The sequence below is a fragment of the Melanostigma gelatinosum genome (assembly GCF_949748355.1).
Source record: "Melanostigma gelatinosum genome assembly, chromosome: 23".
NCBI classification, from domain to species: Eukaryota; Metazoa; Chordata; class Actinopteri; order Perciformes; family Zoarcidae; genus Melanostigma; species Melanostigma gelatinosum.
Window position 1 is genome coordinate 785,778 of NC_136656.1, and position 26,483 is coordinate 812,260.

The 26,483-nt window shown below is 45.1% G+C and overlaps 6 protein-coding genes across 6 annotated transcripts in view; 3 read left to right on the forward strand and 3 right to left on the reverse strand.

The window, feature by feature from the left end:
• Window positions 1-325: 325 nt before the first annotated feature.
• On the reverse strand, window positions 326-5,708 carry cyp17a2 (cytochrome P450, family 17, subfamily A, polypeptide 2; the record flags this gene model as incomplete). The annotated part of the gene is made up of 9 exons (XM_079295800.1): window positions 326-591; window positions 683-786; window positions 903-1,072; window positions 1,409-1,618; window positions 1,725-1,811; window positions 2,066-2,295; window positions 2,919-3,057; window positions 3,176-3,296; window positions 5,458-5,708. 9 exons carry the CDS (start codon window positions 5,706-5,708, stop codon window positions 326-328), a joined length of 1,578 nt encoding a protein of 525 aa, XP_079151926.1.
• Window positions 5,709-9,268: 3,560 nt separating this feature from the next.
• On the forward strand, window positions 9,269-10,839 carry LOC306796589 (uncharacterized protein; the record flags this gene model as incomplete). Its single annotated transcript, XM_079295606.1, has 2 exons — window positions 9,269-9,401; window positions 9,601-10,839. 2 exons carry the CDS (start codon window positions 9,269-9,271, stop codon window positions 10,752-10,754), a joined length of 1,287 nt encoding a protein of 428 aa, XP_079151732.1. The 3' UTR covers window positions 10,755-10,839.
• Window positions 10,840-12,318: 1,479 nt separating this feature from the next.
• LOC306796734 (F-box only protein 41-like) lies at window positions 12,319-14,082 on the forward strand (the record flags this gene model as incomplete). The annotated part of the gene is made up of 6 exons (XM_079295805.1): window positions 12,319-12,392; window positions 12,751-13,050; window positions 13,128-13,246; window positions 13,376-13,534; window positions 13,634-13,749; window positions 14,020-14,082. 6 exons carry the CDS (start codon window positions 12,319-12,321, stop codon window positions 14,080-14,082), a joined length of 831 nt encoding a protein of 276 aa, XP_079151931.1.
• A 5,591-nt stretch (window positions 14,083-19,673) lies between these two features.
• Window positions 19,674-21,970, forward strand: gltpd2a (glycolipid transfer protein domain containing 2a; the record flags this gene model as incomplete). Its single annotated transcript, XM_079295806.1, has 5 exons — window positions 19,674-19,764; window positions 20,354-20,418; window positions 20,557-20,723; window positions 21,208-21,621; window positions 21,742-21,970. 5 exons carry the CDS (start codon window positions 19,674-19,676, stop codon window positions 21,968-21,970), a joined length of 966 nt encoding a protein of 321 aa, XP_079151932.1.
• A 419-nt stretch (window positions 21,971-22,389) lies between these two features.
• On the reverse strand, window positions 22,390-25,252 carry LOC306796592 (uncharacterized protein). The gene is made up of 2 exons (XM_079295610.1): window positions 25,153-25,252; window positions 22,390-24,757 (listed from the first exon to the last, which is right to left on the reverse strand). The coding sequence occupies exons 1-2, from the start codon at window positions 25,185-25,187 to the stop codon at window positions 23,575-23,577; spliced, it is 1,218 nt and encodes a 405-aa protein (XP_079151736.1). The 5' UTR covers window positions 25,188-25,252; the 3' UTR covers window positions 22,390-23,574.
• LOC306796736 (uncharacterized protein) overlaps window positions 25,187-26,483 on the reverse strand; it is a gene marked incomplete at its 3' end in the record, with an annotated part of 6,400 nt that continues 5,103 nt past the window's right edge. Inside the window, exons 8-9 of the mRNA XM_079295807.1 lie at window positions 25,387-25,418; window positions 25,187-25,268 (exon numbers count right to left, since the gene is read on the reverse strand). Coding sequence (XP_079151933.1) covers window positions 25,187-25,268; window positions 25,387-25,418 — 114 coding nt within the window. The remainder of the gene's footprint in view (window positions 25,269-25,386; window positions 25,419-26,483) is intronic.

Genomic DNA, 26,483 nt, shown 5'->3' on the forward strand with positions numbered 1-26,483 from the left:
AGCAACATATTTTACCTTTACTTTAAGGAATTCCTGAAAAATTAAACTCATTTGAAATCCATTTTAACAAATAGAGCGCCGTAGGTATGATGTAATACACTTTAAGGTCCAGACGAGGGAACAGGAAGTGGAAAAAATGCTGAGTCATTTCCTGGTTTTAGGATAATACCTGCAGCTCTTTATACTTGTAACATTATTTTAGTACCAGTGTAAATGTTTTAAAATCATTTTAAAGTCGGAATTTTGGATTTTAATGTTATTTTTTTATTTGAGCGCGACAATAAAAGGTTTAGGTTTTCACGACTATCTGCCCCTCCCCCTTTCTTCACTTGGCCCCGCCCTCCCACCCCGCCCTCGGAGTGACGATGACCTTATAAGGTAACGGCTGCAGGACCATGCCCAGCCGCCCCTGCAGGTTGGGCGGGGGGGCCCCGTCCGGCAGCGCGAAGCTCATGCGCTGGAGCAGAGATGACAGGAAGAGGAAGAGCTCCAGCCTGGCCAGCGATTCGCCGACGCAGACCCGAGGTCCCGCCCCGAATGGCAGGAAGCAGGAAGGGGAGAACCTCTGGCCCTGTTCGTCAAGGAAACGATCTGGAGAAGGCGGGAAAACCGGTGATTTGTGGTGTGTTCAGGTGCAGTTTATTGGAGTTAGATATCTGAGGTGGTTTTGGTGGTGGTTTACCTGGGTTGAACAGGTCCGGTCTGTCCCAGTGTTGGGGGTCATGGTGGATCGACCACATGTTGACCAAAACACGAGTCCCACGACGGACAGAGTGACCTCCAATACTACGACAGACATTTATTGTCACAACTCTTTGTTTTGTGTATAAAATGACAAGTAGTCCAAAACCCAGATATTCACTTCTTATCCCCAATAAAATACCATGAAGTATCTGAAGTACCTGCTGTCGGTCATGGCGGTGTGGGGGATCAGGACCGGGCTCACCGGGCGGATCCTCATGCCCTCGTTGATGACGCAGTCCAGGTACGGCAGCCGGCCGCGGTCCGATGTGCACACCGCCCGCTCGCTGCCCACCTGCTCGTCCAGCTCCTTCTGCACACGCTCCTGCACCTGGAGGGGGCGGGGCATAACAGCAACGATGATTGTTTATTATCAACAACAACACGGACGGTCATCGACAGTGATGGAGGAAGTATTCAGATCCTTTAATGAAGTAAAAGTACTACAACACTGTGAAACACTGCTACAGTAAATATACTAACATCACACTTTACAAATATTCTGTTACAGTAAAAATTACTACTATCACACAGTACAAATACTCTGTTTCAGTAAAGATAGTAAAGATACTAATACCACAATACTACCACTACTAGTAGTGTCATCATGCTCAGTAGATAACAGTTGTAGTAGTAGTAGTAGCAGGAGTAGTATTAGCAGTAGTACCTCTGGGTGGTGCAGCAGGTAGACCAGGATCCACAGCAGCGTGGTGGACGTGGTCTCCACTCCGGCTCCGAACACCTCGGCTGCCGTCATGAGGACGTGGTCGTCTGTGATCGTCTCGTCCTCAGACCCCGAGGACTTCACACCGCCGTCCGTCTTACCCTTGAGCAAGGCATCCAGAAGGTCACGGGGGTCACCGTCACTCAGCGAGGCCTGGATTCAGACCACAGGAGAGGGGCGGAGCTTCTTACTGGTAAACACACGTCTACATTTATTGATAGAGTAGAGCTGCTCGGTCTGGAGGGACGAGGGACGTTACCTTGTGCTCCTCCAGTTTTCGTGACAGCAGTCGGTCTCTGACGATGATACAGTCCTTCAGTTTACTGAGACACTTGTTGGGAAAGACCTGAAGGACAAGGACAGACTATGTGGCTGTACTTCTGTCCTTATTAGGACCAAATGAGGTATAGACATAGAGAGAGAGGACATTTTAGAAAGTGAAGACATTGAAGAGTGAAGACATTGTATAAAATCCTGAACATTTCAGATGTATGTTCATATTAATCTCTTTAATCAGCACATGAATGCAGAATCTGGAGGAAACGGTAACATTTAGGAATCGAAGACGTTCTGGTTGCCGTTGGGTTCAGGTGAACGTACCTTCATCCAGGGGTAAATGTCCAGCAGTCCTCCTCGGGCAATCGTCTGCACGATGCCGTCATTGTATCGCATGACTTCCTGCAGCTCGGCGTCACCGTGGCGATAGGTGGCGCTGAACACCAGCGTGCACACGACGTTGGTGACGGCCCGGGTCACCGCGGCAGACGGGTCGAAGCCGCGCCGCCCGCCGGACAACAGCTCGGCACACAGACTGTCCACCGAGGACAGAACTAGAGAGACATTTGTATTAAAGATGATCAAATACTGGACGGCTGCTTCGTTTAAAACAGATACATAGTTCATGTTGTTTAAGTACTTCTTTCATATTGAAATTGTACCTTTTTCTGGTCCATACTACTGTTTTTATTTTCTCTTGCTGTGTTCATTTTTATACACCAATGCATACATTAACGAGTCCTTCCAAACATTAACGAGTCCTTCCAAACATTAACGAGTCCTTTCGAACATTAACGAGTCTTTCCAAATAACGAGTCCTTTCAAATATTAACAAGTTCTTCCAGACATTAACGAGTTCTTCCAGACATTAGCGAGTCCTTCCAGATATTAACGAGTCCTTCCAAACATTAACGAGTCCATCCAAACATTAACAAGTCCTTTCGAACATTAACGAGTCTTTCCAAATAAGAATGAGTCCTTTCAAATATTAACGAGTTCTTCCAGACATTAATGAGTTATTCCAGATATTAGCGAGTCCTTCCAGATATTAACGAGTCCTTTCAAACATTAACGAGTCCTTCCAAACATTAATCAGAATCAGAATCAGAACTGTTTATTGCCAACGAGTCCTTCCAAACATTAACGAGTCCTTCCAAACATTAATGGGGTGGAGTACCGATGTCCTGCAGTCGGCTGCTTCCTTCTCCAAACAGAGTGAAGGAGTTGTGGACGAGGCGGCGGTGTAACTTCCAGAGAGGAGTGTAGTCTGAAAACGCGATGTCTTTACCTCCTCGGGTCAACAGGTCGGTGGTCACCTGCAGAAGAAAGGATGGACGGAAGAGGAAGAGATAGAGATGAAGATAAATGATGACATGTTTTTAAACAGTATCATGGAGTAGAACTTTACTCTCTCGCTCTCTCTGCATGTCTCACCATGCTCGGACGTCCAGCGAAGTCTCTCCCTCTCTGCTGTAGAACCTCTCTGGCGTGTTGATGGTTGTTTATCACCAAAGTGTAGTGAGGACCCAGGTAGAGAGCGAACAGAGGCCCGTATCTGGAACAAAAGATTAACGAGTCCTTCCAAAGATTAACGAGTCCTTTTAAACATTAACGAGTCCTTCCAAAGATTAACGAATCCTTCTAAATACTAACGAGTCCTTCCAAAGATGAACGAGTCCTTTCAAAGATTAACGAGTCCTTTTAAACATTAATGAGTCCTTTCAAAGATTCACGAGTCCTTCCAAAGATTAACGAATCCTTCTAAACATTAACGAGTCCTTCTAAACATTAACGAGTCCTTCCAAAGATGAACAAGTCCTTCTAAGCATTAACGAGTCCTTCCAAAGATTAACGAGTCCTTCTAAATACTAACGAGTCCTTCCAAAGATGAACGAGTCCTTTCAAAGATTAACGAGTCCTTTTAAACATTAACGAGTCCTTTCAAAGATTCACGAGTCCTTCCAAAGATTAACGAATCCTTCTAAACATTAACGAGTCCTTTCAAAGATTAACGAGTCCTTCTAAACATTAACGAGTCCTTCCAAAGATTAACGAATCCTTCTAAACATTAACGAGTCCTTCCAAAGATTAACGAGTCCTTCTAAACATTAACGAGTCCTTCTAAACATTAACGAGTCCTTCCAAAGATTAACGAGTCCTTCTAAACATTAACGAGTCCTTCTAAACATTAACGAGTCCTTCCAAAGATTAACAAGTCCTTCTAAACATTAACGAGTCCTTCCAAAGATTAACATGTCCTTTTAAAGTCCTTCCGTTAGAGCAGTGATTCTCAACTGGTGGGTCGCGGACCCGTTTTCAGTTGCCTGACAAAAAAAAGAAGAAAAAAAAAGTTGTGATTTTATTTTGAAGGGCATTTTTTATCCAGCGGAATTATTCCAGCATTTACGGCACTTGTTCAGCGGTGCAGGAAAAACACCGACCAATGCGATGTGAATCACATCACGTGATGAAGCTCAGCCAATCAAATATGAGTATTCTGACAAGTTTCCTGACTGAGTGAGATGTTCACACACCGTGACACACGGGGAGAGACGAGGACACAGGGAGAGACGAGGACACAGAGAGAGAGCAGGACACAGAGAGAGACGAGGACACAGAGAGAGAGCAGGACACAGAGAGAGACGAGGACACAGAGAGAGAGCAGGACACAGAGAGAGACGAGGACACAGAGAGAGAGCAGGACACAGCGAGAGAGCAGGACACGGAGAGAGACGAGGACACGGAGAGAGACGAGGACACGGAGAGAGAGCAGGACACGGAGAGAGACGAGGACACGGGGAGAGACGAGGACACGGGGAGAGACGAGGACACAGAGAGAGACGAGGACACAGAGACAGAGCAGGACTGTTGAGCTGTGAGAGATGTGAAAGTCAAATCACAGGACGATCTCCAAAAGAGAAGAATGTCCAGAGAGACCAGAGACATTAGACTCTGACTGGACAGACTCATAGAGGTGAATTCTTCAAACACTACTTTCTCTTTTTAGAAGATGAGAAAAATATAACATTGTGTCTTCTTCACTTCACCCTGAATGAACTGAATTTAAAGCTGCAGGACAATTCAGCGAACATCATTTATCTAAAATGAATTTCATTACATAATTCATTTTTTAATCCAGCCGTTATTTTACTTGAAATGAGAAGAACATGTATTCATGTATTTATATGTACAATTAAATAATCATCCAGTTAAATTTGAAAAATGAGAAAAATATTTGTTAAAATATAATTGATGTACTTTCTTTATTTGATTTGACAGTTTACTACACAGAGACGTTACTACTACTAGACTTCTTGAATATAGATATACCCACATTATATATGTATAAATATATGTATAATGTGGGTCGTGGGTCCCGCAGCCAGACCAGTTGAGAACCACTGCTGTAGAGACCTTCTTCTTAACAATATAAACGAGTAAACGAATGATTTCTTCCACTCAACAATAAAGAATATTAAGTAGTTAACATCAATAACTTCTTCCAATTATGATTGAACAATATTAACTCGTCTTACTAGTTAATAGTTTAATGAGTCTTTCCAAACGTTATTAAATGTTAAAAAACACTGAATATGTTCTACTAAAAGCATGGTCGTCGTCTGCAGGAAGCTTCCAGGACCACAAACCCTGGAGGAGGGTTCTGGTTCTGGTTCTGGTTCAGGTTCAGGTTCAGGTTCAGGACTCGGTGGTCTTACCTGCGGCCCAGCTGGGTGAAGAGGAGGTGAGGGGGGAGGCCTCCCCCCAACCAGGGGAGGCTGCCCAGGACGGGGAGCCTCGGCAGGCACGGGACGGAGCACCGGGACGGAGGTCCAGAGGACGGAGGTCCGGTTTGGTTCAGGAAGAAGACCACCACGGCAACGATGAAGAAGACGAGGAGGAGGAAGGAGGGAGGGAGGGAGAGAGGGGAGATAAAGGGATGAAGAAAGGAGAGGAGACGAGCGAACATGGCTGTGATGATGAAATGGAGGAGAATGAAGAGGGAGCCTGAGGAGTCCTGGTTTTCATCGAAATCTTTATCTCACACCATGGAGAAACCTTGGAGAGGTCAGAGGTCATGTGTGTGTTACTGTGTGTGTGTGTGTTTATCCTGGTCCACAGACCTTGGTGTTATCAGGCTGCAGGTCAGAGGAGAGAGAGACGACGTCAGCATGTTTAGAACGTCCTTAAGTTTAAAATCAGTCCGTAGTTTAACTGAAGAAGAAGGAGAAGTATAAAGTACAAGTACCACCTCATAACCACTCTGAAGTACAACACTTGAGTAAATGTACTTAGTTACTTTCCATCATTGCATTTTAACATCAGTTCACTTCACTGCCCTCTGCAGGGGGAGAGCTGCATTGTGGGTAATGTAGGCGCCAGGATTTTAACAGGAAAGAAGAATGTGTTGAAAAGAAAATAGAGGATATCGTGTGTGTGTGTGTGTGTGTGTGTGTGTGTTTGTACCAGGAGGTGGCACAGCGCCATGGCAACAGTCTCTCTTCCCTCGCCCCCGCACATCCTTCCATTCTCCTCTTCTAACAGTCTGTTCATGAGAGAGAGAGAGAGAGGGTCTCTTCATCCTCTTCTTCTTCATCTTCGTCTTCGTCGTTGTCCGATTGGTCACATGGTTATTTGTTGGGTGCAAACACAAACGTTGGAGACTTCACGAGGACGTTATAAATAGTCGTAGAGCGGTGGAAGCTTGAAGCTGCAGTTCCTCTCTTGGCCACTAGATGCTGCTCTGGAAGTGACTTCAGATTAAAGCTTCACTTTAATGTGTGTCACAAATACCAGGAGATATACATATATATATATATATATATATATATATATATATATATATATACATATAATTTACTATTCTTTATGTGATGTTGTCGCTTTAATGCTCTATTATTTTATTTTACTACATTTTTTTATTTTATTAAATTATCGTATTTATTTTACTGAATTATTGTATTTATTTATTTTATTTTACCAAATTATTTTAATTTACGAAATTATTTGTATTCATTTATTTATTTCACTTATTTATTTGTTTAATCTGGTGACGCGCTTGCTGCTGAGCTTCTATTTCCTGACTTCATCTTTTACATAACGCCCTGAATCTGCTCCCGTCTCCATGGCGACAGCATGAGTGTCACATGTGTGTCACGTGATAGGTGGCGGTCTCCAGACGAGGACAGACGGTCAGTGAGACAGAGACGGTCTGTCTCTCATCAGAAGGTCCTCTGGTTATAAATAATCTGTGATGACGACTGAGATGTTAAAAACACGTTTCTGCTCATCAGCAAATAGATTTGATTTGTTGTTGATTCGTTTCTGACGGTTTCTTCTTCGTCCTCTCTCACTGTGCCAAAATAAAATGCTAATTTTTATGTGATTTAAAGGGCCGGTGCTTTCATTGAAGTTCAATCACCTGAACACGTTCGTGACGTCGCCCACTGGTTCGTTATCGACGAGGTAAAGCTCCGAGTTAGAGTCTTGGATTTTCGGTCGTCGCCATCTTGGTTCTTTTTTTGCCCGTCACCATCTTGGTTTTCTGGCCGTCGCCATCTTGGTTTTTTGGCCGTCGCCATCTTGGTTTTTTGGCCGTCGCCATCTTGGTTTTTTGGCCGCCGTCATTTTTTTTTTTTTGGCCGTCGCCATGTTACCAAGGGGGGGGGGGGGGCGACTCCTCTGGTTGTATAGAAGTCTATAGAAAATGACTCTACTTCTCTCTTGATTTATTCCCTCAGTAAACATTGTAAACATGAGTTTATGTCTCAATCTCTAGTTTCAAGTCTTCTTCAATACAGCATGATGTTCATTTAGTACATTATGGTCCATTTAGAGTCACACAGACCATAAAGCAGGGGATGCTTTAGGGCGGGGCTACAGTGATTGACAGGTCTCTACCAGTCCAAATATGGTCACTTCCTGTTCACTGGCTGCAAAAGAAACCAAGATGGTGACGGCCAAAACGCAGAACTCAAAGCTTCAAAACGTCCACAAATCAACAAGTGACGTCACGACGACTTCGTCCACTTTCACGTCCTACGTCACCTGAAGGCCACCGTAGTTCTCTGACACGCTTGTAAAACCATGCTGTCTGTTGTTATGATTGTTATGGTTATGATGGTTGTGATGGTTATTATGGTTGTGATGGTTGTGATGGTTGTGATGGTTATTATGGTTGTGATGGTTGTGATGGTTGTGATGGTTGTGATGGTTGTGATGGTTATTATGGTTGTGATGGTTGTGATGGTTGTGATGGTTGTGATGGTTGTGATGGTTGTGATGGTTATTATGGTTGTGATGGTTATTATGGTTGTGATGGTTGTGATGGTTATTATGGTTGTGATGGTTGTGATGGTTGTGATGGTTGTGATGGTTATTATGGTTATTATGGTTGTGATGGTTGTGATGGTTGTGATGGTTGTGATGGTTGTGATGGTTGTGATGGTTATTATGGTTGTGATGGTTATTATGGTTGTGATGGTTGTGATGGTTGTGATGGTTGTGATGGTTGTTATGGTTATGATGGTTGTGATAGTTATTATGGTATGGATGGTTATTATGGTATGGATGGTTATTATGGTATGGATGGTTATGATGGTTATTATGGTTGTGATGGTTGTGATGGTTGTGATGGTTGTGATGGTTGTGATGGTTGTGATGGTTGTGATGGTTATTATGGTTGTGATGGTTGTGATGGTTGTGATGGTTATGATGGTTGTTATGGTTATGATGGTTGTTATGGTTATAATGGTTGTGATGGTTGTGATGGTTGTGATGGTTGTGATGGTTATTATGGTTATTATGGTTGTGATGGTTGTGATGGTTGTGATGGTTGTGATGGTTGTGATGGTTGTGATGGTTGTGATGGTTATTATGGTTATTATGGTTGTGATGGTTGTGATGGTTGTTATGGTTATGATGGTTGTTATGGTTATTATGGTATGGATGGTTATTATGGTATGGATGGTTATTATGGTATGGATGTGAACTCCAGCAGGTGAGGAGAGACACGAATGCATCAACAACCTTCAGATGATGAACTGGGATCCTCTTTTTTTATTATTTCTTCCTCAATAACAACAAAGCCTCTTCATCATCCTCCTCATCCTCCTCTGCTGCAGCCCCGCGTGAACCCTCCGGTTGCATAATCTCTCTCGTGTCGCTCCGCTGCCGCAGTGAAGGGAAACCCAAAAAAAAGAAATCTCGTTACGTGTGCTCTCCCGCCTGTCCTTTTATGGTGCGGGGATACCCGCCGTCACCACCGGAAGTGGCCCATGTTTGGGCAGCTACGAAGCGGCGCTGCGGGAGGGAATCCCTCGCGCACGGCACCGACCAATGAGACCGTTAACGGGAGTTACCTAGGAGACGGAGGGTATAAAAACCGGAGAGCGCGAGGAAGCACAAAGCATCTCTCTGCACTAACGGGACTAACCGGAGCACACCGGGAGATAACGGGATTAATAACGGGAGTCCCCGACATTCGACTGATCAATCGAGTTCATCCAGCTCATCATTTTATAAACCGTCATGCTTCTGGAGCGCGAGGACAGCTGCTTCATGTCGGAGTTTGAGGACGCGTGCAGCGCGTGGGTGGACAGCGTGGGCTCGAGCCCCATCAGCGACGGAGCTGAGTCCGACGTGGGGTCACCTTTCTGCCAAGGTGTGTGCGTGTAATCAATCACAAATCGATATTTGATATTTATTCATGATGTGCATGTGTTTGTGCATAATGAGCTGCAGGTGTGAGGTCATAGCTTCACACCTGCAAACAGTAACAGGTGGTTGTTGATCAGCTGTTTTGCATATCGATCAGTGATTATGCAACATTCATAACACCTCCTCCTTCTTCTCTCCTTCAGTTTTCTCTCCGGGCACCGACGCCTCGGACTCTGATTTCTTCTCCGACTTCAGTGACTGCTCGTCGGACACTCTCTCTCCATCTCTCGGCTACACCGGCAGCTTCTTCTCGGAGCCGGAGCCGGTGGTGAAGGCAGCACCGGCGGCAGCAGCGGAGCTGAGCAGCACCGCGGACGCGATCCTCAACATGATCACAGAGATCGTGGGGATCTGCACCGAGATGGAGCACGAGGACACATCCTCCTCTTCTCCCGCGCTCTGCGCTCCACCTGCGGACCTCGGAGAGTCGAGCACCCCCCCTCCTCTTCCTCTTCCTCCCACGGTGGTGGTTTCACACCCGGTGGTTGTTAAAAGCGAGTTCGTGAGCGCCAGCTGCAGCAGCGGGTGCGCACACTCTTCGATGCCCGGGAATGATGCTTCGTACCCGGGCACCGCTGACTCTCTCCTCCCGCTGTCCACTCTGGAGCAGCAACAGGTGGACGCGTCCGCTTTCCTCGACTCCCTGCTGAGCTCTGAGGCCGGCCAGGGCGACCTGAAGCCCGGCTGCGAGGTGAAGCAGGAGCCGCTGGGTCTGGAGGACTGGCTGAAGAGCCTGATGGTGCCGGTTACCGGGGGAGATTCCGGTAGCTGCGTCATCGGCAGACCGGTGGTCAAGACGGAGCTCGAGCAGAGTTTCTCCCCCCCTCCTCTCCCCTCCACCCTGGACGTTCATCTCCTCTCCTCCCTCCTGCAGGGCGCGTTCCCGATAGTCAACATCGGAGGCGCGCACACCGCGTGCGCCCCCAAGCTGTCGCGCGGCGGCAGGAGAGCTCCCGCCAAGAAGAACGGACTGAAAGAGAAACCGTACCCTTGCTCCGTGCAGGGGTGCGAGCGCCGCTTCTCGCGCTCGGACGAGCTGAACAGGCACGTGCGCATCCACACGGGACAGAAGCCCTTCCAGTGCACCATCTGCGCGCGCAGCTTCAGCCGCAGCGACCACCTGACCACGCACACGCGCACGCACACCGGGGAGAAGCCCTTCTCCTGCGACGTGTGCGGCAAGCGCTTCGCACGCAGCGACGAGAGAAAGAGGCACGGGCGCGTGCACGTAAAGCAGCAGCTGCGGGCGCAGATGATGGCCGCCTACTCCCTGGCCCTGAACGCGCCCGGCGTCTGAGCGCGCGCTCCCGTTTTTCCGATTTGGCTGCTGCAGGAGCGAAGTTCACGCTTCCGGATTTTGAACCGTCGACCGGTGACGCGTCAGAGAGAGACGTTTCCATGTGACGTCACACTGAGCAGGTGTTTAGACAGGTGACCTGGCCCACTCTCACGGAGCATGTGCGAGATGACAGTCCCGCTCGCAGGAAGGTGACGGTGGATTTTAAGAGTTCAGGTCCGAGTGTTCCGGTCTGATCCAGGACCAGCCGGTCCGCCTCCGGACCCCCATGGTGCACGAGACGCTCCTGGTGGTGGGCTCTCTCTTCGAGGAGCTTTGTAAAAAACAAACACTTTTTGGACTTTCGTTTCCTGCATGACGACGTGAAGAACGTGAATGTGTGACGTCAGAATGTCGTGATGTTGCTGTTTTTTAATTCTATGAATATTTAATGACACATATCTCTATTTTTATATCTCTAGTGGTCTACCTCTTTGTGTCGCTCTGTTTTACAATGCCAGAGAGAGATATTGTATTTATGGCTATATTTATAAGAGATAAAGAAGATTTATACGGAGGATCAACATGAAAACACGATGTCACTTTTCTACACCTCTGGTGCACAGATGCATTGTGGGAGGTTGTGTTCCCTTGTTATTTTGCATGGAGGATGCTGCTGTCAATAAAACAAACAAACAAACAACAACGAGTCTGTTTCCATCTTCTTCTTCATCTTCTTCATCGTTATCTTCTTCTTCTTCTTCTTCTTCATCGTCATCATCTTCACGCTCCTGACATTTTATAACAGGCTGCTGTTGCTGGGCAACAGGCGTTGAAGGTTGCGTTGCTGTGGCAACAGCAACTTGGGAGTTTTCAAACCAGACATACAGGAAAGGCTTTTCAACATCCCATAATATATATATATATATATTATGGGATGTTGAAAAGCCTATATATATATATATCGTATCATCAGTAATCTGCTCACTGTAGTTTGTATTCTTTATCACACACACACACACACACACACACACACACACACACACACACACACACACACACACACACACACGCACGCGCCTGTGGGCTAGTGCCCCCCAGTGGTCACCAGTCAGTACTACATCTCCTCATGAGTGGTGGAATGTCACTAAAGTATTGTACTAAGTACAGTGTTGATGTACTTGTACTTTACTTGAGTAACCAGCCAACACTATAAATAAATGTAACATACTGCAGATATTAAAACACATTTTACTGTACTGTACTTTATACTTTAACTACATTTAGCTGAGAATACATCTTCCATCAGATTAGTTAACAAGTAACATTTATTCTATTCATCTTTTTGTTATTACTATTTATTATTATCATAATAATTATATATAAATATATATATAACTAATTGTTGGAATGCTGTTCAGCATTCCAACTATTGTTATCCTGTTTATTTATTCCACTATTTCTTCCGTCCCCCGTTTCGTCGCAACGCTTCTTCTTCTTCATTTTTTAAGCTACAGAAACCGTTCAACTATCAAAATGTTCAGCTTCAGAATCGAGCGAACTGATCGATCCGCGCGAGGACGGAATGAGCTTCTTCAGCGGGAAAATAAAAACGGCTGAAACTGACCAACTGACGCAGCGTCACGTGCACGTGCACAGGTGAGAGTTGAGTTATTTACCAGGTAAAATCATGACGTATTAACCGTCTGAACGGCTTGTTAAACGATACGATATTATTTTAATTTGTTTCAATGTGATTGAAGCTACAATAAGTACCGATTCTGCTCTTTAAGGTGGTTTAATGTTTGATTTAAAAACACAAATTAAAATAAATTATTTGCGTAAACTGAAGACATTTTTATCTCACTTTTAAATCACAAATTAAAGGAGGAAGAAAATATTTGCTATATTATATGTAATAATATAATATTATTACATATATATATATATATTATATTACATCTCATGACATATATATTATAATATAAGATATATATTACCTGCCTGTGTGTCTCAGCGGCAGTGTGGAGCCGGGGGTGGAGGTCCTGCTCTGGCAGTCTGCTCTGTCTGTCTCTCAGTGTCCTCACATCCTCACTGACAGGACGCTGTGGCCTCCAGATCCTCACCTACAGGTGACTGTAGACCTGTCTGACTGTTACATGTCTGCTGATGTGTGCCTGTCTGTTGACCTGTCTGTCTCTCTACCTGTCTGCTCCTCCAGGAGTTCATCCGATCCTCTCGGTCACGAGGTTCTCTGGGCCCTGGGTGCAGGCTGCAGGAACATCAGCAGCCTGCAGGTGGCGCCAGCTCACCCCTGGTGAGTAAACACAGACTAAAAGATTCAATTATATTACTTTTACACTCATCCGTCATTTCATTATTTCTCTCTTTCAGCCAACAACCCACTCGTTTTGGAAACCGTTGCCTGCAGACGATTGGTCGATGCTGGCCACACCTCCACTCTCTCAGTGTGGGCGGGGCCGGCTGTGGGACTCAGGGATTGGCTGCTTTGGGTGAGCGTGTTTTTTGGATGCTTTGGTGCAACGACCTTTGTAATAAAAACATAATAAGTTGACTGGAAGTTGCCAAACCTAGATAGTAAACAAATGTTGTGTTTTTCATTGTTGGTTGTGTGTGTGCAGTGCACACCTGTGCTCACCTGCAGGTGTTGGAGTTGGAGCGTGTTGCTGACCTCGGCCTGCAGGCGGCGACAGAGCTGTGTAAAGCAGGACTGAAGAGTCTGGAGACGCTGATCCTGACTCACACACCTGTCAGCGGTCAGGCCGTCCTCCACTTCCACAGTGAGGCACTTACTGTTATTGTTATTAATATTAGTTATATATATATATAAGTTATACAACTTAAATGATGTATAAATACATATCAATGTGTCTCTGCAGGTATGTGTGGTAACATCAGATCTATAATGGTCGAGGTCGCTGTGTCGGATTACTTTGAAGAGCCGGACACTCAGGAAGCTCAACATCTGTTTGGAGAAATCCTCAACACACTAAAGGTGAGAGAGACAAGTTAAATCCTGCTCTCTGATTGGCTGATTAAAACCACACTCTCTCATTGGCTACAAAGCAACAACGTCACTCTCTCGTTGGCTACAAAGCAACAACGTCACTCTCTCGTTGGCTACAAAGCAACAACGTCACTCTCTCGTTGGCTACAAAGCAACAACGTCACTCTCTCGTTGGCTACAAAGTAACTCAAAGAGAACTCAGACTACCATTACATTTTGTTACGACTGGTTTACTGACGGTGTGTTTTTGTTCCTCAGGTTCTCCAGAAACGTCCCGGACTGAGTGACGTCCTGCAGGTCAAAGCTGAAGGACTCAGCTGACCTCAGCACACACACACACACACACACACACACACACACACACACACACACACACACACACACACACACACACACACACACACACACACACACACACACACACACACACACACACACACACACACACACAAACCTTTTAAGGTGGAAGTGTAAAGTTAAAAGGAAAACTCCAACACACTTCAGGAAAACCAAAACCTTCTATAACACTTTACACAAACTTCATCTCACCTAAACATGTCACAAACTCTTTTTCTACCAGTTAAGTCTTTTTAATATCGAACATTCTCTAATGTCAACTCCTTTATTGTTTTAATCAATACTGGAAGGAAAACCTTGATGATTATTGTCTATTTTTGACAGAACCTGAACCTCAGCAAAGCCTTTATTCTCCCGAACAAATCCACTTTAACCCTAAAGCTCTTTCCTTGTTCATAAAGCTTTACTCCCCTTAAAACAAAAGACAATATTATTCCTCCTTTACTTTTATTTATCGTCTCTTCAGGCTTTAAGAAGAGAACAATGTTAAAATCCTCATTCTACCTTAAAAACGTACTTCTCTTAGTCATAGAAAACCTTTATTATTATCTTGAGATTCAATTAACACTAAAAACAAGCACACAGACGCACCAATATATTTGCACATTGACTCACACACCAAAGACACCTGTCCTACTGTTATTACAGACACCTGAACTCACCACAGACTGTCCTACTGTTATTACAGACACCTGAACTCACCACAGACTGTCCTACTGTTATTACAGACACCTGAACTCACCACAGACTGTCCTACTGTTATTACAGACACCTGAACTCACCACAGACTGTCCTACTACAGACACCTGAACTCACCACAGACTGTCCTACTGTTATTACGGACACCTGAACTCACCACAGACTGTCCTACTGTTATTACAGACACCTGAACTCACCACAGACTGTCCTACTGTTATTACAGACACCTGAACTCACCACAGACTGTCCTACTGTTATTACAGACACCTGAACTCACCACAGACTGTCCTACTACAGACACCTGAACTCACCACAGACTGTCCTACTGTTATTACAGACACCTGAACTCACCACAGACTGTCCTACTGTTATTACAGACACCTGAACTCACCACAGACTGTCCTACTGTTATTACAGACACCTGAACTCACCACAGACTGTCCTACTATTATTACAGACACCTGAACTCACCCCAGACTGTCCTACTGTTATTACAGACACCTGAACTTACCACAGACTGTCCTACTATTATTACAGACACCTGAACTCACCACAGACTGTCCTACTGTTATTACAGACACCTGAACTCACCACAGACTGTCATACTACAGACACCTGAACTCACCACAGACTGTCCTACTGTTATTACAGACACCTGAACTCACCACAGACTGTCCTACTGTTATTACAGACACCTGAACTCACCACAGACTGTCCTACTATTATTACAGACACCTGAACTCACCACAGTGTCCTACTATTATTACGGACACCTTAACTCACCACAGGGTCCTACTATTATTACAGACACCTGAACTCACCACACTGTCCTACTATTATTACAGACACCTGAACTCACCACACTGTCCTACTATTATTACAGACACCTGAACTCACCACACTGTCCTACTATTATTACAGACACCTGAACTCACCACAGGGTCCTACTATTATTACAGACACCTGAACTCACCACACTGTCCTACTATTATTACAGACACATGAACTCACCACAGACTGTCCTACTATTATTACAGACACCTGAACTCACCACAGGGTCCTACTATTATTACAGACACCTGAACTCACCACACTGTCCTACTATTATTACAGACACCTGAACTCACCACACTGTCCTACTATTATTACAGACACCTGAACTCACCACACTGTCCTACTATTATTACAGACACCTGAACTCACCACAGGGTCCTACTATTATTACAGACACCTGAACTCACCACACTGTCCTACTATTATTACAGACACCTGAACTCACCACAGGGTCCTACTATTATTACAGACACCTGAACTCACCACAGTGTCCTACTATTATTACGGACACCTGAACTCACCACACTGTCCTACTATTATTACAGACACCTGAACTCACCACACTGTCCTACTATTATTACAGACACCTGAACTCACCACACTGTCCTACTATTATTACAGACACCTGAACTCACCACAGTGTCCTACTATTATTACGGACACCTGAACTCACCACAGTGTCCTACTATTATTACGGACACCTGAACTCACCACACTGTCCTACTATTATTACAGACACCTGAACTCACCACACTGTCCTACTATTATTACAGACACCTGGACTCACCACAGACTGTCCTACTATTATTACAGACACCTGAACTCACCACAGTGTCCTACTATTATTACGGACACCTGAACTCACCACACTGTCCTACTATTATTACAGACACCTGAACTCACCACAGGGTCCTACTATTATTACAGACACCTGAACTCACCACACTGTCCTACTATTATTACAGACACCTGAACTCACCACACTGTCCTACTATTATTACAGACACCTGAACTCACCACAGACTGTCCTACTGTTATTACAGACACCTGAACTCACCACAGACTGTCCTACTATTATTACAGACACCTGAACTCACCACAGTGTCCTACTATTATTACGGACACCTTAACTCACCACAGGGTCCTACTATTATTACAGACACCTGAACTCACCACACTGTCCTACTATTATTACAGACACCTGAACTCACCACAGACTGTCCTACTGTTATTACAGACACCTGAACTCACCACAGACTGTCCTACTATTATTACAGACACCTGAACTCACCACAGTGTCCTACTATTATTACGGACACCTTAACTCACCACAGGGTCCTACTATTATTACAGACACCTGAACTCACCACACTGTCCTACTATTATTACAGACACCTGAACTCACCACACTGTCCTACTATTATTACAGACACCTGAACTCACCACACTGTCCTACTATTATTACAGACACCTGAACTCACCACAGGGTCCTACTATTATTACAGACACCTGAACTCACCACACTGTCCTACTATTATTACAGACACATGAACTCACCACAGACTGTCCTACTATTATTACAGACACCTGAACTCACCACAGGGTCCTACTATTATTACAGACACCTGAACTCACCACACTGTCCTACTATTATTACAGACACCTGAACTCACCACACTGTCCTACTATTATTACAGACACCTGAACTCACCACACTGTCCTACTATTATTACAGACACCTGAACTCACCACAGGGTCCTACTATTATTACAGACACCTGAACTCACCACACTGTCCTACTATTATTACAGACACCTGAACTCACCACAGGGTCCTACTATTATTACAGACACCTGAACTCACCACAGTGTCCTACTATTATTACGGACACCTGAACTCACCACACTGTCCTACTATTATTACAGACACCTGAACTCACCACACTGTCCTACTATTATTACAGACACCTGAACTCACCACACTGTCCTACTATTATTACAGACACCTGAACTCACCACAGTGTCCTACTATTATTACGGACACCTGAACTCACCACAGTGTCCTACTATTATTACGGACACCTGAACTCACCACACTGTCCTACTATTATTACAGACACCTGAACTCACCACACTGTCCTACTATTATTACAGACACCTGGACTCACCACAGACTGTCCTACTATTATTACAGACACCTGAACTCACCACAGTGTCCTACTATTATTACGGACACCTGAACTCACCACACTGTCCTACTATTATTACAGACACCTGAACTCACCACAGGGTCCTACTATTATTACAGACACCTGAACTCACCACACTGTCCTACTATTATTACAGACACCTGAACTCACCACACTGTCCTACTATTATTACAGACACCTGAACTCACCACAGGGTCCTACTATTATTACAGACAACTGAACTCACCACAGTGTCCTACTATTATTACGGACACCTGAACTCACCACACTGTCCTACTATTATTACAGACACCTGAACTCACCACACTGTCCTACTATTATTACAGACACCTGAACTCACCACAGACTGTCCTACTATTATTACAGACACCTGAACTCACCACAGTGTCCTACTATTATTACGGACACCTGAACTCACCACAGTGTCCTACTATTATTACGGACACCTGAACTCACCACACTGTCCTACTATTATTACAGACACCTGAACTCACCACACTGTCCTACTATTATTACAGACACCTGAACTCACCACAGACTGTCCTACTATTATTACAGACACCTGAACTCACCACAGTGTCCTACTATTATTACAGACACCTGAACTCACCACAGTGTCCTACTATTATTACAGACACCTGAACTCACCACAGGGTCCTACTATTATTACAGACACCTGAACTCACCACACTGTCCTACTATTATTACAGACACCTGAACTCACCACACTGTCCTACTATTATTACAGACACCTGAACTCACCACAGGGTCCTACTATTATTACAGACACCTGAACTCACCACAGTGTCCTACTATTATTACGGACACCTGAACTCACCACACTGTCCTACTATTATTACAGACACCTGAACTCACCACACTGTCCTACTATTATTACAGACACCTGAACTCACCACAGACTGTCCTACTATTATTACAGACACCTGAACTCACCACAGTGTCCTACTATTATTACGGACACCTGAACTCACCACAGTGTCCTACTATTATTACGGACACCTGAACTCACCACACTGTCCTACTATTATTACAGACACCTGAACTCAACACACTGTCCTACTATTATTACAGACACCTGAACTCACCACAGACTGTCCTACTATTATTACGGACACCTGAACTCACCACAGTGTCCTACTATTATTACAGACACCTGAACTCACCACAGTGTCCTACTATTATTACAGACACCTGAACTCACCACAGGGTCCTACTATTATTACAGACACCTGAACTCACCACACTGTCCTACTATTATTACAGACACCTGAACTCACCACACTGTCCTACTATTATTACGGACACCTGAACTCACCACAGTGTCCTACTATTATTACAGACACCTGAACTCACCACAGTGTCCTACTATTATTACAGACACCTGAACTCACCACAGGGTCCTACTATTATTACGGACACCTGAACTCACCACACTGTCCTACTATTATTACAGACACCTGAACTCACCACAGGGTCATATCGGGGCTGAAACCTTGAAGAAGTCGTAGAATGGTGTCTGTCTGTCTGTGTGTGTGTGTGTGTGTGTGTGTGTGTGTGTGTGTGTGTTTGTGTGTGTGTGTGTGTGTGATAAAACAGAGATAAACAGGACAGGGGGGGGGGGGGGGGTCAGGTGTGAAGGTGTGCGTGCAGCAGTGGGAGTGAACCAACAGACGACCTTTAACCCCAACGAGAGAGAGAGAGAATGTGATGACAGCGCGTCTTGTTTTAACTGAGGAGCTAAAGGGAAAGTGTGTGTGTGTTGTTTTTTAATATATGTGTGTGTGTGGTTACCATGGTTCCCCTCACACGGATGAAGCTGCTTCGCCTCCTGCTGCTGGCGGCCATGTTGGCTCTGCTCCTCTTCATCAGCTCCTTGTGGCTCCGTGAGTTTCCTCCGTCGCTGTCGGCCATGTTGGATCCACGCCTCTCTCTGATTGGCTGAGTCAGCTGCTCTTAAGCTTTTATGATACAGAGTACATTTACTCAAGCACTGAAGTAGTATCATGAGGTACTTGTACTTTTTGTTTTCTGCTGCTTTATACTCGTACTGTGACCTGACAAACAAGTTGTTAAGTTTACTTCTTAATCGTTTCATTTATTTCCTCAGCGGTACTTTTACTTTAAATACTTTGAGTACATTCAGCTGATAATACTGAAGTACATTTTACGTCAGGAGGATTTTAAACACAGGACTTTAACATGGTGGTGCTACTACTTTCACTTGATTCAAGGGTCGGTTTACTTCTTCTGCTGTTATTAGTTAGTGTTTGAGTCATTACATGTGATCACATGTCGAAAAACAAAGTAGTACGATGATGACAGCTGTGATCATGGATTAAGAACTCATTTCTAGTTTGTTCAATTATGAATATTATTGTGAACAAAGTTACTCGTAATGAATAGCAGGCGTTCGACGTTAGGACTCCTGAGAGTCCACCAGCTGTATTCCGGTTCCTGTTTGTCGTCCTTCAGCTCAGGGCGGAGTCGGAGACTGTGGCGGCTCCTGGCAGCCATGTTTGAAGTTTTACCGCCAAACGGTGAGACGAACACACGTCGGTGTTTACATTTGAACACGTTACGTAACTCATCTCAAACCAATAAGATGTCATGAATTCTGAAAATAAACTAGCTACGGATCTCGAGATAAACACGATAAACTCTTTTGTGTCTTTCAGCCTCTGTTGGTACCTGAGGAGGGGGCGGAAGCCCCGCCCCTCATACCGGAGTGCCCCGGCCAATCGTTTCAGGCCGGCCGTCTGCTGCGGTATTTAAAGTCCAGCCTGGAGAACGCCGACGACGTCCTGCTGGAGCCGTACCTGCAGAGCTGGGATCAGCTCCTCAAGTACACAACTTATTTTAAACTTTTCTTCCCTCATGTCTGGGTTAGCTTAGCATAAAGACTGGAAACAGCTAGCCTAACTCTGTCGCCATCTTAGCTTTTTGCAACCAGTGAACAGGAAGTGACCATATCTGGACTGAGGAGTGACGTAGAGACCTGTCAATCAGCGTGTAGCCCCGCCCTAAAGCATCCCCTGCTTTATGGTCTGTGTGACTCTAAATGGACCATAATGTACTAAATGAACATCATGCTGTATTGAAGAAGACTTGAAACTAGAGATTGAGACATAAACTCATGTTTACAACCAGAGGAGTCGCCCTCTGGTGGACACGAGAGAGAATGCAGCTTTAACACGTGAAGCTTTGGCTTCACTTTAAAGCCTGCTCAGACGTGATTGGTCAATACATCCCCGGACTACGAACTGACTACAAATTCCTCTGTTTCTAGATAGCAGTAGCATCGTCCAAACTTTAAATCTCTCTTTCAGGTTCATGGAGTCTCTCGGGACGATGGTCGGTTTCTTTTCTCACAAAGTGAAGGAAAAAGTCGCGCTGATACGAGAGCTGTCGCTCAAACGCGGCCTGGAGGCTCATGGGAAACGTGGTCCACCTGCCAGCTCTGGACTACAAATCGGGGTGAGTGTCGCGAAAAAAACGTGGGGGGATTCTATGAAGTTATCGGCTGATTGTTTCTTCCTCTTGGAGGCGAATCGGTCGGTCCGCTCCATGGTGGAGGCGGAGCTAAAAGATGGCGTGGTGGACTTCTCGCGGCGGACGGACTCGGGTTGCCGGACGCTGCTGCGGCTGCATCGCTCTCTGCTGTGGTTGAAGCTCATGTTGGAGGGTTTGGCTGAAGGACCGGACGCCGACGGACGGTACAGAACACCTGGAGAGCTGAGCAGGTAGCGACAGGCTAACAGGCTAAAGCTAACAGGTTCCAGATCATGACACCATGCTAACACACTGACGCTAAGCTAACAGGTGATGACATCATGCTAACGTTCTCCCCCCCCCCCCCCCAGGGCTGCCTACATGGTGGCGTTGGCCCCCCACCACCCCTGGGTGCTCCGTCAAGCTGCAGAGTTCGTCTTCCTCGCCCTCCCGGACCGACGCTACTTCCTACAGCTGGTTTGCGTGCGGAGCCAGCGGGAGGCCACGCCCGTCCTGCACGCCATCATTAACGCCCTCGCGCTCGTGCACGCGCAAACTCAGCGAATCCTGGCCGAGCACGACATGCTGGAGCTCCCCTGAACGCACCACAAGACCGCCCTGAAAACCCCCTTTTTGTGCAAATGACCTCATTTATGATTTAGTGCAACAAAAATCATATTTATTATTGTGTATCGTTGGTTCGTAAATGACAACTTACAGTTTTGAAAATGAATAAATTCTAAAATAAAGGGGCGGCGACGTTCTTTACTACGATAAGTATGAATATCAAAAAATCTGAAATGTTACTTCAGTAAAAGTATATGTCTGGAACCAACAGATGTTCTTTCATAGTTTTGATAACAATTTAAAAAGTACATAAAGCCGTCAGATACACGCAGGTAAAAGTACCTCAAACTTGTGGCAAATGTACTTTGTACCGCGTGCCGCCACTTTTACTCACAAAACATCACAAATGGGATAAATTGTTTTTACACAGAATGAAGTTTATTTTGGTCACAAACAGCTTTTTGTGGTTAATAGTTGAAGTTGAATAATATCTGTTGAGGAAAACATGCACTTCAAGGCAACAAATGCTGCGTTCAGTGCCCCGTGGGATTTGAAAGGGTTCTGATGTCACATTCATCAAGGAAGCACATTTGTAGAAATCAATTAGAAATCATTTCACAGACTTTAAACGACTCAGTTTGAGGAAACGTCGCATTTCCCAGTTTCCCTGAATGCAACATTAAATACACGTCTTTATGAAAACAGTGGAACGAGAATAAAAACATTTAACTAATTCAATAAAAACGATTCTCTATTTTTATTAAAACAACAGGAAGTCAAGTAAAACATGTAAGAAATAAAATCGCTGTACAGTTGATGAATTTCTGTTTGTGAGCGTCACACGACCTGGAGGCAGTGAATGCACCACGAAGTCGATACAAGTGAACTACACACGAAGCTGTTTAACAATCTCATCGAACAATTTCACTCATTTGAACGAATAAACCGAAACGGATGAATTATCTGTGGATTATATTTTCTATATTCGGATTAAAAGTTATTTTTCGTTAAATTCGAGACGCTGGAATCAGAGAACAGCTGATTAAAACGAATAATTAACAACCGAAATCAATTTTTTTTCACTGCTTTACTTTATTTTTCTTTCAATTTAACAAAAAGACGCCGAAGTTCTAAAATGTTAGAATTCTGAGATTATTATTCAGTTTTTTAAAGAAGCGACCGTGTGAGAACTTCAGTTTAACCATCAAAGTACATTTTAACGTTATCATGATGTGTTCACATGTCATCTGTAAAATAAAGTTTTGGTGATAAACTTGAATGAATCCAGTCGTTTGAAGGAGATGTTTTCATGTTAATATAAAAGATATTAGAGATGAATTATGATGTTTAACTTCCTAACACGAGCTCTAAGAACATTATTATACAGCATTAAAACTAATAGTTATGATTTGTTTTTATCAATAAAAATACAATACAATTGTGTGTTGTTTTGTAAATAATAGCTGAAGATGATTTTAACAAAGTAAAACATTTAGTTTTTGATGGTTTAACTGACTTCAGAGCAGTTTGAGTGATTTGTGGATCAGCTGTTACAAACAAAAACAAAACCGATGGGTATCGTGATACTTCTGAAAGTTTGATTTGCTCCGTTCTGGTCTCGTCTTCCTCTCAGACCTTCACGGTGCGTTCAGGAGCGCCCCCCCCCCGTGGCTCTTCATGTGCGTCTTCAGACAGTGGCTCTGCGTGAAGGCCCTGTCGCAGACGGTGCACTGGTAGGGTCTCTCCCCGTTGTGCGTCCTCATGTGGACCGTCAGGTGCTCCTGGCGGGAGCACGGCTTCCCGCACACGGCGCACACGAACAGCTTGATGCCCAGGTGGCTCCTCACGTGGTTGCTCAGGTGGGTCTTGCGCTTGAAGAAGCGGCCGCACTCCGAGCAGCCGTACGGCGCCTCGCCCGTGTGCACGCGCGTGTGCGCGGTGCGCTCGCCGTTGGACACGAAGCCTTTACCGCAGACGCCGCAGGCGAACGGCCGCTCGCCGCTGTGCGTCCGCATGTGCGCCGTCAGGCCGCAGTTGGAGAGGAAGGTCTTGCAGCAGACGTGGCAGAGGAACGGCCGCTCCCTCGCCGCGTGCGTCTTCTCGTGCGACTTAAGCGCGCACGAGAGTTTGAAGCGCTTCCCGCAGACGTCGCAGCCGTAGCGCCGCTCCCCCGAGTGCGTGGCCTTGTGGCGGGTGAGGGAGCGCAGGTCGTAGAGCGACTTCCCGCAGACGGAGCAGCGGTACCGGTCTCGGCCCGTGTGCACCTTGACGTGGGCCTGGAGCTGAGCCCTCAGGCCAAACGCCTTCGGGCAGACGGCGCACTTGTACGGTTTCTCCTCCACGTGCACCCAGCGGTGGTTACTCAAGCTGGACACGTGAGCGAAGGTCTTGCCGCAGACGTCGCACTTGAAGGGCCTGTTTCCCGTGTGGAGGGTGGTGTGGCACTTGAGGCCGGTGGCGGTGAGGAAGGACTTCCTGCAGTACGAGCACTCGTGGGTTTTTTGGTGTTTTTTGAGATGTGCCTTCAAGTCGTCGGCGGACTCGTAGCGCTCGCCGCACACTCCGCAGACGCACCGCGGCTCGTCCGCGTGGCTCCAGGCGTGTTTGATTAAACTGCCTCGTGTCCGGTACCAAACCCCGCAGACTTCACAGGGCGCTTTACCGCTCGAGATCAACTTCCGCCGCGCGCCGGCCGCTTTGGCTCCTCGCTTCCTCTTCCTCTTCGACGTCCGCGGCGAATCGGGTTCCCAGTCGTCGCCTCCGTCCGCATCAGCGTCTTCCTTTGTTTCCGCTCTGTTACCTTCTACATCTTGAACTGGGCTGATGTGGAGCAAAAAGTAATAGATTACTTTGAGCATCAGGATGTCTTATGATCTGTAGTGCGAGTAGGATTACACTGGTTTGTCTCGAGGGTTTAAATAGCGAAATAAATACAAGCTTTCTGCGGTTTAACTTAAAATGAACAGCCATTGTTAGTGAATAAATGTGATTTTTTGAAGAAAGAAACTTTAATATTACGATAAATGACAACAAACACAAGTAGAGAATTTAAAAAAACACAGAAATACTAATTCAAACGTGTGTCTGAATCAAACCAGTGGAAGAAGAAGTACTTTCAGTCGTAATTCAAAGTTCTATATTATATTTAAGTACGAGCCTCAAAAGAACCGTAAAGTAAAAGTACTTGTGACGCAGAATGATTCTTTTTAAATTACCTTGAGTCGAGTCCGGCTTCATCACTTTTCTTCATCACAGACTCACCGGAAGCTTCATCGCTTCTCTGTGAAAGGTGAAGCTCCTCCTCCTCCTCCTCCTCTTCTTCCTCCTCAGTCTGCAACAGTTCATGTTTTTAAGGAAAAAGACACTGAAAAGTACAACATGTACCTCTGAGGTGTAGTACAGTATAAAGTACAACATGTACCTCTGAGATGTAGTACAGTATAAAGTACCTCTGAGAAGCAGAAAGTAGCTGTGCGGTGTACTGAAGTAAGAGAGCGAATGTACTAATATCTGAGTACCTCCTGCTGCTTGGATATTCTACCAACACACTTTTTCAAAAATATTTCAAACTGCATGACCACTGATCTCTTACATATTGTAAACACATCCCTTCTCTCAGGTGTCTTCCCACAAGCCCTAAAAACTGCAGTTATTAAACCGCTCCTAAAGAAGGTTAGTTTAGACTCCGCAACGATGAAAAATTATAGGCCAATATCAAACCTCCCATTTTTAAGAAAAATAATTGAAAAAGCGGTTTTCCAACAGCTGACCGACTTCTTGGCCGTAAATAACTGCTTTGATGTTTTCCAGTCAGGCTTTCGACAGCACCACAGCACTGAAACTGCTGTTGTTAAGGTTTTCAACGACATCCACTTAAACATAGACAATGGCAGAAGTTCAGTCTTAGTGTTACTGGATCTCAGTGCTGCATTCGACACGGTCGACCATGCCATACTCCTAGAAAGACTAAACATCTGGGTGGGACTCTCTGGCACAGCACTTAACTGGTTTGAATCCTACTTGAAGGACCGAGAATACTTTGTGTCTGTGGCTGATTACACATCAGAGCTGACTAAAATGACATGTGGTGTTCCCCAAGGTTCAATACTGGGGCCTCTTCTGTTCAACATCTACATGCTTCCACTAGCTCAGATTATGGAAAACAACAAAGTGTGTTATCATAATTATGCAGACGACACACAAATCGACATAACTATGTCACCAGGGGACTATAATCCCATACAAGGGCTGGGTAACTGCATTGAACAAATCAACAACTGGATGTGCCAGAATTTTCTTCAATTAAACAAAGATAAAACAGAAGTAATTGTTTTTGGTACCAAGGACGAACAATTGAAAATCACCGCTCAGCTTCAGTCACTGATGTTAAAACCCACAAACCAAGCCAGAAATCTAGGTGTAGTTATGGATTCAGACCTCAACCTGAACAGCCATATCAAGACAATTACAAAATCAGCCTCCTATCACCTGAAGAACATATCAAGGATTAGAGGACTTATGTCTCAACAGGATTTGGAAAAACTTG

Excerpts from the sequence above, each read along its gene's own strand:
- LOC306796592 (XM_079295610.1), bottom strand. The coding sequence starts at position 25,187 with ATGAAGAAAAGTGATGAAGCCGGACTCGACTCAAG. Across the intron at positions 24,758-25,152 it reads GAAGCCGGACTCGACTCAAG|CCCAGTTCAAGATGTAGAAG; the intron begins GTAATTTAAAAA and ends GCTCCACATCAG.